Raw genomic sequence first — 20,142 nt, forward strand, 5'->3', positions numbered from 1 at the left:
CTCCGGCCTATCACCCTCACCTTAACCTCCTTCCACCTATCGCATTCCCAACGCTCCTCCCCCAAGTCCCTCCTCCCTACCTTTTATCTTAGCCTGCTGGACACACTTTCCTCATTCCTGAAGAAGGGCTCATGCCCGAAACGTAGATTCTCCTGCTCCTTGGATGCTGCCTGACCTGCTGTGCTTTTCCAACAACACATTTTCAGCTCTGATCTCCAGCATCTGCAGTCCTCACTTTCTCCTCTTTTTAAAATTAAAGAAGAGCAACCATGTGGCATGAAAGCTGAAGTGAACCACAATATTAGTCTCGGAAGTAAGTCAGGAGAGAAGCAGCAACACACATTCATAAGTGATATTTCAGAACACTTAGAATAAGTATATTCCTATAGTAAAGAAAAAATCCAAGAGGAGGACACACCATCTGTGATTAACTGAAGAAGGTAATGATAGCATCAAACTTAAGGAAAAAACATATAATTGCACAAAGATGAGAGATTAGATTACTTACAGTGTGGAAACAGGCCCTTCAGCCCAACAAGTCCACACCAACCCGCCAAAGCACAATCCACCCATAAATCCTACATTTACCCCTTCACCTAATACTATGAGCAATTTAGCGTGGCCAATTCACCTGACCTGCACATCTTTGGACTGTGGGAGGAAACCCACACAGTCACAGAGAGAATGTGCAAACTCCACACAGTCAGTCGCCTGAGGTGGGAATTGAACCCGGGTCTCTGGCGCTGTGAGGCAGCAATGCTAACCACTGTGCCACCGTGCTGTGTGAGTGACAAATCAGATGACTGGTCAGAATGCAACAAACTACAAAGAGTAACTTAAAGGTTAACCAGGAGAAACACATTCAAGTATGGGAGGAAAATAACTAGAAATTTAAAAACAAATAGCACGAGGTATCTAAAAAGGAAAAGAGTAAGTAAAGTGAGTGTTGGTCCCCTCGAGGGTGAGAAGGGGGAATTAGTAGATAACGAAGAAATGGGAGGTACTGATAGACAGAAATGCTCTTGTCAACTTAAAGCAGCCTAGATGGGACCTGATGAAGGAGCGGCGCTCCGAAAGCTAGTGTGCTTCCAATCAAACCTGTTGGACCAAAACCTGATGTTGTGTGATTTTTAACTTTATCCACCCCAGTCCAACACCGGCATCTCCAAATCATAGATAGGAGGGGCTTATGAAAATAAACTGGAAATAAATAATGACAAAAAAATCAATATTATAATGCATCTCTTTTACCTGGTGCTGTAGGTCCACTGGAGGCCAGCTATCTATTTTACAGTTGGTGAGAAGATAGAGAATGAGTTATTCTTGGATGCTTTGGCTGCAGCCATCAATGTGCCACTGCGTAAGCTCTTCAGTATCATTTCTTGGGAAGGAACAATGAAGCAGGTATGTGTAAATAACAGATTTATGTGGTATTAATTATTCAGTGTTGTTAAAAAAATTCCCAAATGAAAACATAGTAAAATGTGGAAACAATGTCTATTTGTTCACACCTTACAATGATCTGACCTTGTAAAAAGGCTATGAAAAATGTCTGGAGTTAGGTCTGGAAAAATTCAGTTCTTTCTTCTGCTTGTTGTCTTTGAGTGCAACATAGTCTGCCCTGTCATCAACATTTGTATTTTTTGCTTATAAAATTCCAGTATATCTATAGGTGTTTGTAAATCTCCTTTCCTCCTGATTTGGACTGCAAGTGGAAGTGTTCAGTGTTCAGAATACCTTGGACTATATTAGCAGAGCTTCAACAATGTTGGAGTAAACAGCTACCTCATTCCTTACTGAAGAGAATGCTTGCTTGCCAAACTGTTACAAGGTTTCTACCTTGTGTTTCAGAATGGTTAACAAACTCAATTGTTGAATACAAACAAAGAGATGTCCACCAAATGCTGGCTTTCCCAGCACTTTTACGAGATTTAGCTTTGCTTTGATTATTTAGTGCGGTCATATCACAAAATAAGATACATCTAGCTAATCAAGAGTTACCAGTTCAGAATTTTGGATTCTCATAGGAATCATTCTATTGGATTTTCTATTCTGCTGGTTGGAATAGCTGATAACTAACACAATTTTTGAGTCCACTGAGTTTAACATCTTGCAATTTCACTGTACCAGCAATATTATTTCTATTCTGTAAAGGAGCTATGTCCTTTCAGATAAAGTACACTGTAGATCAGTGAAGTTATGGGTGATTTTATGCCTTAAGAAAGCTGTCCTTTCACTTTTGAATTGTAACCTCATCTGTCTAAGCTAACAATAAGAATGTTTAGTCTCAACACAGTTCCAAGTGAACATAAAACACTGTTCAATTTAGTATCATTGGTAGTCCAACTGGGAATTATGGGGTGTAGATGATGAAAAAGTTAACATTAGGATTGCTGATTTGAGATCTTGCAGAATAAGTGGACATTTACTCTTATAGACTGTTCTCTCAAAGTTCTCTAAGTTGCGAATGTAATATAAACTAAATCAATTAAACAAAAAAGTGTCAGACGAAAACAATTATCTTTGCCTAGTAGTAGAAATATGGACAGAATTTTTGGGATAGCAGGATTTCGTCTGAATATTTCGCAATAGCTGTTTCTCCAGGATTATGGGAAGTGCCCAGGTCCTGAGTGCTAGGATCACAAGATAAACATAAGTTCGAGCACCTTGTGGCAGGACGGGAGGGGAAGCCTGGTGCTTTGGGAACATCATGCCATCATCATGCTTGTACTGAAGGGGAAAGGACACTTGAGTGTGGACTGGGTGTGGATTAATGTAGAGAGAGAGAGTGCACCTGGGGGCAGAGGTTTCCAATCAGGAAAAGAATACAGTGATAGAGGCTTCTCTTCCTTCTGTCACGATTCCCAAGCAGGCTAACTTGTTGGTTTTTAACCATATTCCTTTTGCCATCCCTAGCTTCCTACCAGCTGCAAAATTCTGTTCATGCTAGGCTTTGCCCTCATCCTCTCCCAAAATAATTTTGACATGAAAGCCATCTAGAGCCCATTGGTTTGTTCCTGACATTCGAGAACTATAAAAAAATGTAAATAATTGATAACAGTAAATTTTTCTGATAAAATTAAATTACTGTATTACATTTTCAGGTTGTTGAATTTGGAAATCCAAAGGGGAAGAGACCAAGTGACCTCCCCGTGTTTTATGAGGTAATAATTTCTATTTTAAATATAAATATTTTAAAACTAACTATTTCAATTAGAAAGCACTCCCTAAGGAGCACTGTAATTGTTGCACCTTGAGTTTGCTAAATCATGGTTCAATGAACACACAAGAGTGATTTTCCTTTCACTGAAAGTGACATGGGAAATAATACAGTTAGTGGGCTCTGGAGAGGAACTTATAACTCTTGATCTTCTTCACTAATTAAGCTCTTGATAAGAGGTTCATATGTAATTTTCTCAACCTGCCATAAATAAAGGCTCCTTTTTTTAACCTGTTTTCCTAATCAACTGGTTCAGAGATGTTATTACAGACCTCTGGAGCAAGTGGGACTTGAATCTGGGTTTCTTGATCTTGGGGTAGGGATGCTACAACTACCCTACAAGAGGGCCCTTAAATGAAGGCTCTTACATGATCAATTAATGGTCACTTAAGGGCCTAAATTTGCCAGGTCCCTGATTACTGCAGTCCTGGTGGAGAGAAAGGTAGCTTGTTTCCCATTGGGAGAACAGGAATGCCCTCTGAAATCCATCTCCATTCAGTTCTTAATGAGTTAATTGGCATGTGATAGGGTGGGTTTTCTCAGCAGTGCAGGTGATGTGCTCACCACCACATTACATGCACAACCCCACACTTTAAAATCTGGCAAAATCCTGTCCCTGTGCCTAAAAGAATGCTGTTTCCCCAAAGCAAATTAGTTTTTTTCTTTGGAAGTACATGACATTACTAATTTTCTGTAGCTGTTTTGTGCAAAATCTTCCACGTTATTTTTGATCAGAAATAAAACAATGAAACTGAAATGTTGGAAATTTCATTTTTCAAATGCAATGCACCAGGATCAGTGGTTAACACTGTTGCCTCACAATATCAGGGACCCAGATTCAATTCCAGCATTTGGTGCAGTTTGCATGTTCTTCCCATGTCTGCATGGGTTTCTACAGGTGCTCTGATTTCCTCATACAGTCCAAAGATGTGCAGGTTAGATTGATTGGCTATGCTAAATTGCCCACAGTGTCCAGGGCAATTAGTGTCAAGGGACATGCAATCCAGGTGGATTAGCCAGGGTGTTACAGGGATGGGGTAGAGATGCTGTTTGGAAGGTTGGTGAACTCGATGGGCCAAATGGCCTCTTTCCATACTGTAGGAAATCTATGATTCAATGAAAATACATGGTTTAAAGCAATATGTTTTTAAATAATTGATTTGAAATTTTTGTTTAAATTGTTCATTTTTCACCGCTTTAAAAAGTGCTGTTTTGGCATTCCATCAGTTTCATTTCTAATTCAGGTGTATTCTGTCTCGGTGCAAAAATTTATTGTTCAAATACAAAATGTATCATCAATATGATATTGTAGTAAGTGCATCAGGTGGAAACAAGGACACACTTTGAGATAATTTGGCACTTCCTTCCCCAATCCATAAATGCTTTTACTTGGATGGTGTTCATGTTTTGCACATCTTGAATATGGTGTTTCAATTTCCTAGTTTTTTTTAAACTGTTCCATTCTTCTGCTTCGACACAGTTACTTCTGAAATCCCCAAGGATCTATTACTGTCTGTTCTCTTCCTCATTTCTAGATAACCCTCAGCAATATTATCTTAAAATACAATGCCACATTTCATATTTACGCTGATAACACTCAGCTTTATGGCATCATCACTTTTCTCAATCCTTACATTTCTTTCTCATTGTCCAATATTGAATGGAATTTGGTCCAATTAAACATTGGAAAGATCAAAGCTAGTTTCTTCAGATCTGTCACAACTTTGCTTCTTCACCACCAACTCTAATCTCTTCATTGTCTATTACTTCAGCATCTTGTTTGATCCTGCGCTGAACTTGGGAACTCTGTATTCCATGTACTTGATATTGTTTATCTCCACCTCTATCTCAGCCTATCTATTGTTTAAATGCTTAACCATGCTTTTGTTAACCTCTAGCCTAAAATATTCTAATGCTTTGCTGGTTCTGACCCCGCACACCCCCCCCCCCCCCCCCCTTCATCTTCTGTGTATAAAATCTTGGGATAATGTAAAACTGTGCTACCTGTTCTGAATATGCACTAATCCTGGTCTAGCTAGTACATCACTACTCACTGACATGCATTGGTTCCCCCTCCACAAATACATTTAGTTTGAAGTACTCATCCCTCTGTTGAAATTTTGGTCTTCCCCTCTGAACCTCTGAAAACTTCCCTCAGTCCGACAACCCATCAAGAACTCCATGTTTTTCCAATTCTGTCCTTTTGACAACTGTGCATTTTCTTCGCAGGTGGGAGATGAACCAGAAAATATTCCAGAAAGCACAGGATATGTACATTTTAACAATTCCAAGGAAGAGGGTCTTAGGTTACAGAAAGATATTGATGAGTTGGTCAAATGAATAAATCAGTGGCAGATGGAATTTAACCCTGAAAAGTGTGAGGTGATGTGCTTTGGAAGAAGTAACAAGACAAGGGAGTACTCAATGAATGGCAGGACACTAGAGTGCTTATTTACAGATCTGTGAAAGCAGCAGATCTGAAGAAACTAGCTTTGATCTTTCCAATGTTTAATTGGACCAAATTCCATTCAATATTGGACAATGAGAAAGAAATGTAAGGATTGAGAAAAGTGATGATGCCATAACAGTAGTTAACAAGACATATGGGACACTTTATCAGTCAGGCAGGGTGGCTATGCTGGAGCTGTACAAAACTTTGTTTAGGCCATATCTGGAGTATGTTGTGCAGTTCTGATTATCATACTATGGGAAGGAGGTGGTTGCTCTGGAGAACGTGCAGAAGGTTGTAAGGTTTGAGTTATAAGAAGAAGTTGGATAGGGTGGAACTACACTGGAGCATAGGCGGTTGAGAGGTGAATTTATAGACGTTTATAAAATAATGAAGGGTATAGATAAGGTGAATGGCAGGTGTCTTTTTCCCATGGTAGGAGATTTAGAGGACATATTTTTAAGGTGAGAGGAGAAAGATTTAAAAATGACATGACGGGCGATTTCTTTATACAGAGATTATTTTGTGTGTGGAATGAACTTCCAGAGGAAATGGTGGATGTAGATACAGTTGCAACATTTGAAGAATATTTCCATAATGGCATGAATAAGAAATATATGGGGGGATATGGGCCAAGTGCAGGCAGGTGGGACTAGTTTAGTTTGGGATTATGGTCAGCATGGACTGGTTGGACCGAAGGGTCTGTTTCAGTGCAGTGTGACTCTATGACTAAGAGATTCACTAGGCTGTTGCCTGGAATGGAATATTTCAGCTATGTAAAGGGGATGATTTGGCTCAAATTGTTTTCTTTAGAGCAGGGGGGAGCATGATTGAAATGTATAAGATTATGAGGGGCATGGATAATGTGGCTAGGTTGCAATTGTTGAAGGATCAATAATAAGGGATATCATTTTTCAGTAAAAGGCAGGAGGTTTCGAGTGGATTTGAGGAAAAAATATTTTCACAGAGAGGGTGGTGAGAGTCTGGAATGTACTGCCTGGGAGGGTAACCTCACAAACTTTAAAAAGTATGTGGATGAGCAGTTGAAATGTCATAACATTCAGTGCTATGGGCCACTTAAAGGAAAGTGGGACTAGTGTAGATAGTATAGACCTGATAGGCTGAAGGGTCTTTTCTACACTGTATGACTGTATGAAGTAACAAAAATTCAAAAGCATGGACCATCCATACATGGTCAACTAAAACCAAGTCAAAAATAGTATCCAACGCCAGAAAAGACATATAATTAGGCAAAGCTAGCTGGCAGGTCAGAAGATTAGAAGAATATGAAAAACAGCAAAGAATTACAAAAAGATTACTAAGGAGAGGAAAATTAGTGTGCGATGGATAATTAACTAAAATATCATAATAAATAGGAAAAGTTTCTTCAGATATTTAAAAAAGTAACAGTTAACAAAGCTAATGTTGGTCCTGTAAAAAAAATACACTGCGAATTAGTAATTAAAGAGATGACAGGCATATTGAACAAATATTTTCTTCATTAGATTGATACAAATAACATCCCAGAAATAGCTATAAGTCAAGAATTGAATGGGAGGAGCTCAAGAAAATTACAATTACCAGTGAAGTAGTACTGAGTAAGTTGTTAGAACTGAAAATTGATGATTTCCTGGGTCCGAATGGGTGTCATCCTATTGTCTTAAGGGAATTAGCTAGTAAGATAATTGATGTGTTGGCTTCAACATCTAAAATTCACTAGATTCATGGAAGATTCCTTTAGTTTGGAAAGGAGCTAATTGGGTGACATGGTGACTCAGTGGTTAGTACTGCTGCCTGATAGTGCCAGAGACTCAGATTTGATTCCAGCATTGGGTGACTGTGTGGAGTTTGTGTGTTCTCCCCGTGTCTGCATGGGTTTCCGTCGGGTGCTCCGGTTTCCTCCCACAGTCCAAAGATGTGCAGGTTAGGTGGATTGGCCATGCTAAATTGTCTGTAGTGTCTAGGGATGTGCAGGCTAGGTAGATTAGTCATGGTAAATTGAAATGTTATGGGGATGGGGTGAAGGTGCTGGGATGCTCTTCGTAGGGTTGTTGCAGATTTGATAGACAGAAAGGCCTGTTACCATACTGTAGGGATTCTATGATTCTAATGCAACTCCTTTATTCAAAAAGGGAGGAATGAAGAAAGCAGGAAGAAAGTGACGATACACCAGTTGGCTTAACACCTGCCATTCGGAAAATATTAGAGGCTATTGTTAAGGATATTATAAGATGGACAGGTTCAAGATAATCAGGCAGAGCTAACGTGGTTTTGTCGAAGAGAAATCATATTTAATGAATTTATTGAAGTTCTTTGAAGAACTAATTTGTGCTTGGACAAAGGGGAGCCAGTGGATGTATTGGACTTTGATTTCCAGTAGGCTTTTGATAATCCATTACATTAAACTTTTTTGTGGAAAGAAGCTTATAGTGTTGGGGTAACATATGGCTTGCAGAGAAGATTGGTTGGCTAACAGGAAGCAGAGAGTAGGAATAAATAGATTTTTTCAGGCCAGCAAGACATCCCGAGTGATGTACTACATGGATCAGTACTGGCCTTCAACTCATTATAATTTATTTAAATGATTGGATAAAGGCACATTGGGTATTGTAGCTAAATTTTCTGATGACAAAGATAATAGTGAACTGACTTATGAGCAAAGGCAAGACAAATTAGACCTATACCCTCTTAAAGTTTAGAAGATTTAGGGGTGATTTAATTGAAACATGCAAAATCCTGAGGGGAATTTACTGGATGAATGTGGAAAGGATGTTTCTTATTGTGAGAGATTCTGGAACTTGGGTTCATTATTTAAAGGTAAGGGACAACCATTTAAGAGAGATGAGGGAACATTTCATCGCTGAGAGTTAAGCATCTTTGGAGTTCCCTTCTTCAAAAGGCAGTGGATTCAGAATCTTTAAATAATTTCAGCAGAGTTAGGTAAATTCTTGATTGAGAGGATGAAAGATTATTAGAGTGTGCAGAAATGTAAAGTTGAAGTTAAAATCAGATTAGCCATAATCTTATTGAATGGTGGAGTAGAGCCGAAGCGCCGTGGCCTACTCTTGTTCCTTGTATGTCTGTAAGACTTAAATGCTGACATTCCCTTCAATTTAATAATAATGCAGGGTGGAGTTGAAGTGAATAACATAGATGCATTTAAGAAGAAAATAGATAAGAAGTTGAAGAAGTGAAGCATATGAGGATATGCTGATAAGTCTAGATAAAGAGAAGAGTGGTGGCTTATTTGAAGTTTAAACAGTGACCGAGATCACTTTGACCAAGTGGTTTGGAGGTTGTATTTACTATCTCTGCCTGTCCATATCTTTTCCTCTAAATCCCTACTTAATGACTATCTCTCTCTCCAAACTTTTGCTCACCTTTCCAATATAACCTTCTTTGGACCAGTAACTTCTCATTCGTTATATCCCTATGAAGTGCCTTGGGGTATTTTACTTAATTAAAATATGCTATTGAAACCTTCATCCATGCAATTGTTACTTCTAGATATGACTATTCCAACACACTTCCAGCGAGCCTCCCATTTTTCATCCGCCATAAACTTGAAGTAATTCAAACCTCCAACACTTGGTGAATCAATACAAATAACATCTACACTTTAACTTGACAATGCAATGTGATGTCCACATTCTCCAAAAGTTATTTTATTTGCATAACAGCTCTGCATGGCTTTATTCTGTAGATGCCAGTCATATCTCTAAGCTGTAAAGAAGCTACAACAGTTGTAACTTAAAATTTTGTGCATTAGCATTCTAGCTTTGTCTTTTTGGCTATTCTAGGTCACAGAAGTAGCATGGGAAATGCTTGCTAAAGGGGAAGAGCTTTCATTGCTACTGCTCTGTGAAATTGTGAAATTCCAGATCCTGTGCATCAAACAGAAAGACCTTCAAAAAAAAGGATATGATACCAAAGTAGGTTAAGTTGAATGGCGTGTTTTTTTTTCTGTCTTAAAATCCAACAGATCATGAGGATCTAATAGATTTTTAAAAATTATTCAAGGGTTTAATAGAAAATGGGGTAGGACAATTTACTCTAGTTGGGAAATCGCAATAATTCAAATTATAATTATTTGATTACATAATTAAAATTATTTGTATAAGAATTGAGAAGAGTCATATTTTGATCCAAACTCTATAACATGTGGATAATGCACAAATTACATGCCAAACAAGACTGTCTAACTGACCTCTCCCCTTTTTACTCAGGCCAGTAAAACTAGCAGTTTTACTGTTGGCATCTGGGTCTTCTGTTTCAGAATTAGAATTAATCTTACACTCTGATGAGCTGGTTTCTATGGAATGCTATTCCTCTGACCTAAACCTGTGTGCTTAAATCTGATGGTTCACCACATGAATACCCACCCCTAACCTGGATTCTAAGCTAAGTATGGTACCAGTTTCTGGTGCTTGCAAACTGAGGTTGAGTGAGGGTCAATACACCATAGTCTTCCCAAATTTATGTAAACTTATCTTGTAAGTTGTAGCCTGTTATTATCAATTCAAAAATAAATCATTCTAACAGAAACATCATGTAATCCAGGTAGATCTCAGGCCTTCATAATAAGGTGCTGTCTGGAATATTAGAGTTAAATATCTTAATTCTTTTCATCTCTTGCATCACTTGCTGTAGGTCATAGTGGAAGAGGAACCAATAGCAGCAAGTGCCAACAAGAAAAAAGCAGACAAAAAGACACCATCCAAAGGAAAAGGCAAAGCAGAAAGAAAATCTCCAGAACCACCGGTTAGCAGAAGGAATACCAAGCTATTAAAGCGAGGTGAAGTGGAAGTTATAGACAGATGCATAAGTAAGTCTTCATTCATAACTTTCTGCATACTGCAGAGTGGAAACTCTACATAGACAAGAAATAAAAATACTTCTGATGTACATGTACAATGTTCTTCAGGTTCTGAGCGTGGTTTTCTTTTTCTGTCTTTACTCTCATTTGACCTTGTGTTACTTTAAAAGATAAGTTTAGGGTTTGAGTTTACGCATGGGATATGTATTTATCTTATGATTTTTTAATTTTTAGTACGGTGTGGTGGAGGTTGGTATAAATATATCCTCAGTCCACCAAAAACATCTATATTTATAAGTATATCAAAATGTAAATGTTTGGAATGCAATGGACAAAAAAAGCACTGATTATTTGATTTTTCTTGTGAATAGCTTGCCAGGAAAGGGAACATAGAACAATTTGTATCAAAATGATTTACAGTCAGTATCTTAAATCATGAATATAATTACTTCAATAATGTAACAACAAATAAAGCTGTCAGTTTAAAGTTTAAGATCATAAATGTTCTCTAAGTGTAAAATTGCATAGTATTTGACGATTGAATTACCAAGGTTTTTCGGCCTGATGGTTGATGTTAGTCTTTATACTTTTCTGTAATTACCACTCCCACTCTTTGCTATTTCCATCTTCCTTCTTGCTTGCACAAAACTTCCTTTTAAATGCCATAATGATATCTGGTTCGACCCATCCATGTGATAGCAAGTTCTTCACTGTCCTCACTCTAAAGAAGTTCATTCTAATTGTTTTAATTTGACCGATTGGTTATCTTTTGCATGTATGCCCTTTTGTTCTGAACTCAGTTAACAAGTCTGAACATTTTCTCCACATTCAACCTAATAAATCTTCTTCAAATTTAATAGTGTTTTGATATTTCTTTTAGCCTTTTCCAAAATCTTTAATAATACTGCATCCTCTTAATTCTAGTATCATCCTTGTAAAAATCTTAACTGACCCATCTCTGTTGATTCAGTATCCTTTTACTAATCATGTTCACAGTGCTCCAAGTGTGGCCTAGTCAACACCATATAGAATTTAACAATGCCATCCTGTCTTTTTAATAAATAAAACCTAGCAGTTTGTACTCCAAATGGCTTTACTAGCTTGTGTTGGCATTTGTTGTAACTTGTGTTCCAGTATTTTCAGATCTCTTTTGTTTCTGTATACCATTTAATTTCTTGCCTTCGGAGCAGCATTTACACTCCTTATTTCTCCTACTAAAATGAACCTCCTTACATTTGTTGTCGATAATCCTGTAACCTGCTGTGATGTTCAGGGTAAGTCATTATCATTTATAGTGGATATCATTGTTGATTTGTTAGTCTTAGAATAATTTGCTTGGATTACAATATTAACAAATTGCCAAATAGACCTCCTCACAGCAGATGTACAAAAATAAATGAACGCACTTCATTTATATACCTCCTGTCACAAACTGAGGATAAAGCAATTTACAGACAATTAAGTATTTTTAAAGTGTAGGTGCTGTTGAAATGTAGCTAATATAATGCAGCAACAACTTATACAAAAACAGCAATGTGCAAATGATTGATTAACAGTTCTCGTGATTTTGGTTGAGGGACAAGTATTGGCCAAGTTACAGTGAAGAAGTCTATTGTTCTTCTGTGTGGTAGTGCCATTGGAGCTTTTCTATCCACCTGAATGATGCACTGATGTGGTTTCTGGTTCGGTCTCATTGAAAGCCTTTTACACTGCAGCACTTTCTCTTTACTGCACTGAAGCGTCTGTCTTGAAAGGGAAATTCCTCAACTTTTGTGGTATTTCAGGAATTAGTGTTCTGAAAATCTGAAAGGAGGCAGTTTTTCTGAACTTTGCCTCTAGGAAATGCTCAATTGTCCAGCTATAAAGGTAAAATATCAGTCCTGGAGATCACTTAACATGTCCCTCCACCAACATTCCTTGAAATTTTGTTTTTAACTGTTGCATGGACTTTTAAGGCAGCAACTTCTAGAGGCAGAAGTTTGTAATTGGCTGCCAATTGGCATGTGTGGGTCTTCCCAGTGACTCTGCAACTGTGCAGCTCAGGGGGAACATTGATTCCCACTCTTGACATTTCTGAGGTGGGTGTGGAACTTGGAAACACCACAGTCCCTTTATAGCCATTGGGATGAAGTGGGATGAGGATTGCCTTGTATATGTATTTGCTGTCTAGAACTTTAACCTGCTCCTGCTCTTCAATTCATGTTCTGCAGAAGTAGCCAGGTATGTCTTTTACATGTGAAGAAACAGTTGGAAATTTCAGTATTCAGAAAATCTTACTCTTAGAAACCCAAAATACACCTGAAAGGCCAGTACATGAGATGTCAATTTTCCCTTTTCAGTTGAAGTGTTTTATTGTATTGAGATTCATAGCACCTGACCTGCCATGGCTTGCTGCTCCATTCCCGCTAAGGTTTGGAGATCTCCAAAACTGGAAGTCACTGCATGCACGGCTATGCAGCTTATAAGGCACATTAACTTGAAGAGACTTTGCTCATGAAACTTTCCTCTTCAGCTCATTAAATTCACAGCCATGCTCTTTGGTGTCTTTTTAATGAATCAGATGACTAGAGAGGCAAAAGTGATTGCTACTGTCAGGACCCTCTGATGTTCATGCCCCCAACACCATCTTTAAATCTCAGCTGCACGCAACTTCAGGTGCTGAACAGCAGAAACTGCCCCTCATAGTGATGCTTCGCCATTATCACTGAGGACTTGGTTTAAAAAGCAACGTTCACTTCCTGCTCTGCAAACAGGGATATGCAGAATGGGATTTGTGTAGAGGTGGGCAGTACGTTTCTCTGCAGGCTGCTAAAAGAGGCCATATCACCAGGCCCACCCTGCCTCAACTCGGACACTAGCCAGGGAGGAACACACGGTAAGCAGGAAGAGAGTCGGTGATTGTCTGTGCTTTCTCATATTCAGAGTAGCCACTCACACTAATACTGCCAACTGCACGAGGCCCATGGGCTACAACTCTCACAGTGGCCGCATCATGTCCACTCAACCTCTCTTACCCACCAAATTCTCCCAAACTACTAATACTTCCTGTCCTCAGTACTTCTGACTCACTCATTGGGGACATCTTATCACCCCTCCTGCTTCTGCATCACTACCAACTGGTCTTGCATCCACTTTTTTTAATGTCAAGATTCTGAATTTTTACATTTTTGCCATATTTTCCCAACTTTCTTGCCCACATCACATCAATGAGTGGAAAAGTCTGCCCTAGCTCTACAGCTTTGTCTCTTGGATAAGTGCAAAACCTGGCCATAGAGCTGACCAGTGCAGATATTTCTTGAACAATGTGAATGGCCTGTGAAAGATCCCATGCATTCCATAAAATCTGCCAGAATGTGTCCATTGCAGACCAGTTGAGTTTACACCTTGCGCTGCCTGATCACAAACCAGCTTTGAGGGTGATCATAAGTTTATGACCTGGGCTGAGAAATGATACATAAAATAACAAAAAATATAGAACTTCAGAGAGTAAGGGATACTAGACCCTAATATAATCCTCTGTGTGAGTGAATGGGTTTTAAATATATTAAAATTGGACCTATTGTGTCATTAACCTTTTTGTTTAATCACAGACGATGAACCTGATGATGGTCCTCAACGTTACATCATAATCCAAGGTTTCCAAAACCTTCAGTTACTACTTATGTTGGGAGAACTAGGAATTGATATTTCTGCTGTAATAATGATCAGTTATGAAAAGGATGAGAGTTTCCTGAAACAGGATGTTACTGAATCTGAAAAGGAGCCCTCTGAGACACCTCAAGGTCAGTTAACTACTCTTGCATTAGTAGCTTGTAGTTAACACCAGTTTGATTATTAAGAACAGTTACTCATAGGATTTATATTGAGTTATTACTATTCAGTCCTCATGGAATTAAGCAGAAAAAGAAATATAGGATAATATTTTCGTGGCTCAGATATTTCAACGGTCAGATAGTCCAAGGAACAGCATGTCAGGACTATGCAGAATCCCTGATGCATCTGACTCCATGGGAATTAGCAGGGAAACTTAAACTTCCAACAAGCAATATCCCTGCATCTGGAACTAAAAAAGTCTCTTAAAGTCAGACCTTTGGGTTCTGACTCACTTCAGTTTAATAGTTACCCAGGGAATATTAGAGGATTAGAAACTTACTGTAAATCCTGGAGAACTGTTTAACTCAACTTTGGCTCACTAGCTCACCCCAACCATACCAACTCTTCCCCCAATACTTGTGGCCATCCTCTTCTACACTCCAGAACTGATATTCACCCCACCTTATAAGTTTATAAGATATAGGAGCAGAATTAGGCTATTTGGCCCATCGAGTCCTCTCTGCCATTCGATCATGACTGATATGATCCTCACCCCATTTTCATGCCTTCTCTCCATATCCCTTCAACCCATTACCAATACAAAAACCTATCTAATTCCTCCTCAAATTTTCTCACTGTCCCAGCATCCACCTCACTTTGGGATAGTGAATTCCAAGAATTCACAATCCTCAACTCTGTTTTGCTACCCCTAATCCTAACAGCATGACCTCTCATCCTAGAATGCCTTAAAAGAGGAAGCATCCACTCCACATCTATTTTATCCACACCTTTTATCCACCTGAACTGAACTTACAGGATCCAACACCCAGCAAGCCCCCTTTCTCCCCTGGAAATGACACCCAATGCCACCAACTTGACCTGACTTCAGGAGAACTGACATTACCACCGCCACCCAACCCCATCACAAAATTCTCAGCCAAAGACATTAGACCCAGCATCCACCCATTCATACCCACACTGAACCCAAAGGTAATAAACTGAACGGTGGTTTTTAAAATGTAGTCATTTAGAAATTAAACTTTTTTTTTAATTATATCTAGTGATGCTGAACCTTTTGATCAGGTGTACAAATTTTGCATTGTTTCCAGGTTGGTTTAGTATGCATTATATTTTAGTGTTTGTAAGGTTTTAGATTTCTCCCTAAGATTCACCAATTCCTCTACTTCTCTTACTGAGCTAGTCAACTGTCTCTTTATCACAAAAGGCACTCAAAGAAATGCAGCGTATACCCCTGATTTAAAAATACTATTGAATGTGGACTTCTGGATTCTGAAGTTTTATCTCTTGCAATCCATAATCCATCAGTTGATAAAAGCTTGGATTCAACTTTGGTTTACTTCTTTGAAAACAACATGGAAATGATAAATTGGGAAGTCAGCCATATCAGTGAAAAAAATATTGTTTTAGAGGACACCTCTAAATAGCTTTCAAATTTGTTCCTAGCTACAGCTGTTGAAGAGGAGAACCAACAAAAAGAGGAAGCTGACAAGGGCCTGGAGAAGTTTTGGAAGTACCTTGAGCCTGTTCTCAATAGTGGAAAACCTGGATCCAAACTATTTGATATAGCAAGACTCCAGTATACAGTGAAGGAAGCCATATTACCACAAGACTGGGACAATTATGACATGAAGGTCAGTGCTATCCCAAATTATTAGGTTTAATTTGATCAGAATCAGACTGTCATAGAGTCTTTTACACGACAGAAGGGAGCCATTTGGTCTGTCGAAGTCATGCTGATTCCCCATGGAACAATCCGGTCAATCTCACTATCATGCACAATTCCCATAGCCATGCAAATTTATTTCCTTCAAGTACCCATCTAATCTCTTTTTAAAATCATTGAATGTTTCTGCTTCTACCATCCTCATGGGCAACATGTTCAAAGACATTACTACTTGCTACGGTAAATAATTCTTCCTCACAATCCCCCTTTGATAATCCTCTAAATCTCTATCAGATCCCTGCTAAATGTCCTTAACTCCAAAGAGAACAACTCAACCCTTTCCGATGTAACCTTGTAACTAATAAAATCCCATCTCTGCTGCCATTTTTGTAAAGATCTTTGGCACCCAAAAGTCTTTCCTAATGTGAGATGACTGGAACCCAAAGCAATATTCTACTAAGGGCCTGTTCAAAGTTTTTAAAGGAGAAAGTGAGGACTGCAGATGCTGGAGATCAGAGCTGAAAATGTGTTGCTGGAAAAGCGCAGCAGGTCAGGCAGCATCCAAGGAGCAGGAGAATCGATGTTTCGGGCATGAGCCCTTCTTCAGGGCCCTGAAGAAGGGCTCATGCCCGAAACGTCGATTCTCCTGCTCCTTGGATGCTGCCTGACCTGCTGCGCTTTTCCAGCAACACATTTTCAGCAAAGTTTTTAAAGGTTCAGCTTAACATTCCTGTTTTTATATTCAATTCCTTTCTTGTTGTGAAACTTGACAGGGTTTAGAAAAGGTTTACAAGAATGTTGCCAGGGCTGAAAAGTTTGAGCGATGGAGAGAGGCTGAATGGACTAGGGCTGTTTCCCTGGAGCGTAAGAGGATGAGGGGTGACTTAATAGAGGTTTATAATATCATGAAGGGCATGGATAGGGTAAATAGACAAGGTATTTTCCTCAGGATAGGGGAGTTCAGAACAAGAGGACATGGGTTTAGGGTGAGTGGGAAAGATTTAAAAGGGACTTAAGGGGAAAAGTTTTCATGCAGAAGGTGGTGTGTGTATGGAATGAGCTGCCAGAGGAAGTTGTAGAGGTTGGTACAATTGCAACATTTAAAAGGCATCTGGATGGTTAGATGGGACTAGATTTATTCAGGATATCTGGCCAGCATGAATGAGTTGGTCCGAAGGGTCTGTTTCCAAGCTGTACATCTCTATGATTGTGAAGCTCAAGTTCTTGTTGAGTATCATGATTTGCTGACTACAATCTCAATATGTCTTGACACCTTCAAAGATTGATACACATGCAGCCCAAGATCCCTGTGCTCCAGCACACACTTTAGAATTGCACCTTAAATCCATATTGCTATTCCCTAACCCTTCTGCCAAAATGAATTATCTTACAATTCTCTGTATTAAATCTTGAAGGTGATGTCTGCTGATACCTGGAACTGTGAAAAACTGCACAAGAACAAGGTTCTAGACCTGTTGCATCATTGTGTATAATTTCAATTCTTTCATACACAAAAGTTGCACTGCACTGCACATGTACAGAGAAGAAGCACAATATTGAAGCAGAGTTTCACAAGGGGAGAAAAATGAATGAGTGGAGGAAGAATGAAAAGAGATTTTTTTGACTTGTGGGACATGAACATGGCTGGCCAGCATTTATCGCTGTCTGCAGTTGCCCTTGAGAAGATGGGGGTGAACCGACTTCTGAACGACAGCTATCCATGTGCTATACCTCAACCCACAATACTGTTAGGGAGAGAATTAATAGATGTAGCTTCCAATATGTACAACTGTGATGATCTGATGATCTTGTTAATTATCCACATAATTCTTAGCACACCGAGAATTATTTAGTAAATAATGTACAATGACGGAATCGCATCTAATATTGGATAAAAGAGGAGCCTCAATCATCCAAACAACACGGGCTGGAAGTATTTTGTTCGGATAATCGAATGCTGGATAACACAGTTTAGTCAAACATCGTGACCTTGTGATCTTGTTCGGATAATCGAGGTTCTTCTGTACTATGTTTTAAATTTGCAAGCATGGGCAGGTTAGGTTCAGTTAGTAGCTTTTCCATTGTGAACAGCCAAAAGGGCATACTGTATGATATGATCCACCAGTTTTTGCAATGTACAGCCTATTTTCGTAATACCATGTTAGTATAGAAATTCAGATATCACTTTATTCATTTGTGCAACTGGCAGAACATCTTTTTGACTTGATGGCAGCAGACATTCAGAGGTGAATACCACCCAAATTACTAATACATATTAATAGTGTCAAAAAGCTAGCATCAATTGTTGAGTACACTACCATTTCAGGATAATCTGAGGTAGAGTGGGCATTTTTCAAGACTGGAAGTGGTGACCTTGGACTGTTCCTGAGTTTGTTCAACATATACTGAGAAATGATCTAATCAAGGTAGCCATAATCCTGCACTCACATTCATCTTTAAAATGGAGCAGTCAATGAGTTCCATTGCCTTAGTGTGCTAGTTGAGAAATATATCAGGAGATTCTCCACTACTGTCCACCACACGTCTACTTTTATGAGTCAGTGTACATTCCTACAGTTCGAAGTGGAATAAGATTGACCTTTCTTAGCAACTTTGTTAATGGGACCCAAGCCATTACTGTGCAAACTTTATACTCAAATAGAGTGCATCAAAGTCATCCTGCTAATTAATGGCTTGGTTAACATTTACTAAATAATCCTGTGTCCTAAGAATTAAGATTCAAGCAACCACAATATTTGGCTTTGCAATATGGTGCGTCTGCTCCTACAGGAGACAATGCATCGTAATGCTCAAGGCCAGCATTGCAGAGAAAATGAACAGGTACATGTATTGCATCTATTTACAGTCAACAAAATAGGGGACAAGCATTCTCTGGTTCATTCGTCAGAACAATGCCTTGAATACTGAAGGCTTCCTGATGTCATCCTATAGAAGCATTGCTTCACTTGTCTCCCAGATGACTTGCAGATGAACCTCTGCGGAGATGTTGCTGAACATGGAGCCACTTTCTATCTGGTCTCTCACATCTCAGGCATGGGTGTGAGTGGCCAAAAGAAATTGAGTGATCCATCTGGCTTGCAGATATTGTTGGCGGGTGCCTTTTTTAAGTATGAAAAATGACAGTCGTAAATGGGAGCTTGAGGGACTTGATGAGCTATAGAACTTTCTACCCACAGGATTTGGTGTTCTACTTGTGCATTAAAGTGTAATCACACAAGGGAACTTTGTGAATTGTTGCCTGCTTTTAGCCCCTATGCCACAATTACTCTCTCAAAAATCAAATTTAAACATAGAACATTACAATGCAGTACAGGCCCTCGATGTTGTGCCAGCCTGTGAAACCAATCTGAAGCCCATCTTTGGTTTCACAATTTGCCCAACTTTTCAGGAATTTCAAGGATCATCTCTGGATATTATATATGAGTAGCCATTATCTAGAGAGCAGATGTGACTCCTTCATTCTGCAGCTCTCAATGTCGGCAATGTTTGAAATAGATCCACTACTGGAATATATATATTTCACATGAGTATGGCTATGCCTTGCTCCTGTGCTATTGCTGATACCACTGCTGATGAAGGAATATCATTACATCTTTTACCTATCTTCAGCAGTCAGGACCACTTTCAAGAAAAATATACTGTGCAGTCTGAGCACAATCTACTTAATGATTATAGGTTACCAAGACCATATTGGATGCATCCAAGCATGCAAAGAAAATAAGTTTGAAATTACAGAGGTACCGTTAACCCTGTTCTCCTTAGATAGAGTTGTACCAAAGAAGTGGAACAAATACTATACCCTTGTTCAAAGGAAGGTAAAAGGATAAACCCAGCAATTAGAAACTAATTAGGGAGGAAAGGGTCGTGTGAGAGTTGTACCAAAGAAGTGGAACAAATACTATACCCTTGTTCAAAGGAAGGTAAAAGGATAAACCCAGCAATTAGAAACTAATTAGGGAGGAAAGGGTCGTGTGAGGGAGCCGTGGTTTAATAAGGAATTGGAATCCCTTGTTAAATGGAAGAGGGCGGCCTATGTAAAGATGAGGCGTGAAGGTTCAATTGGGGCGATTGAGAGTTATAAGGTAACCAGGAAGGACCTGAAGAGAGAGCTAAGAGCAGCAAGAAGGGGACATGAAAGG

The 20,142-nt window shown here is 39.0% G+C and overlaps 1 protein-coding gene across 1 annotated transcript in view; it reads left to right on the forward strand.

Annotated features, from left to right (window-relative positions):
- spag17 (sperm associated antigen 17) overlaps positions 1 to 20,142 on the forward strand; it is a 227,811-nt gene that overhangs the window by 9,923 nt on the left and 197,746 nt on the right. Inside the window, exons 3-8 of the mRNA XM_043700962.1 lie at positions 1,264 to 1,404; positions 3,105 to 3,164; positions 9,470 to 9,601; positions 10,320 to 10,494; positions 14,076 to 14,267; positions 15,763 to 15,950. Of these exons, the coding sequence (XP_043556897.1) occupies positions 1,264 to 1,404; positions 3,105 to 3,164; positions 9,470 to 9,601; positions 10,320 to 10,494; positions 14,076 to 14,267; positions 15,763 to 15,950 (888 nt within the window). The remainder of the gene's footprint in view (positions 1 to 1,263; positions 1,405 to 3,104; positions 3,165 to 9,469; positions 9,602 to 10,319; positions 10,495 to 14,075; positions 14,268 to 15,762; positions 15,951 to 20,142) is intronic.

Source organism: Chiloscyllium plagiosum, chromosome 12, assembly GCF_004010195.1.
Source record: "Chiloscyllium plagiosum isolate BGI_BamShark_2017 chromosome 12, ASM401019v2, whole genome shotgun sequence".
Classification (NCBI taxonomy): Eukaryota; Metazoa; Chordata; class Chondrichthyes; order Orectolobiformes; family Hemiscylliidae; genus Chiloscyllium; species Chiloscyllium plagiosum.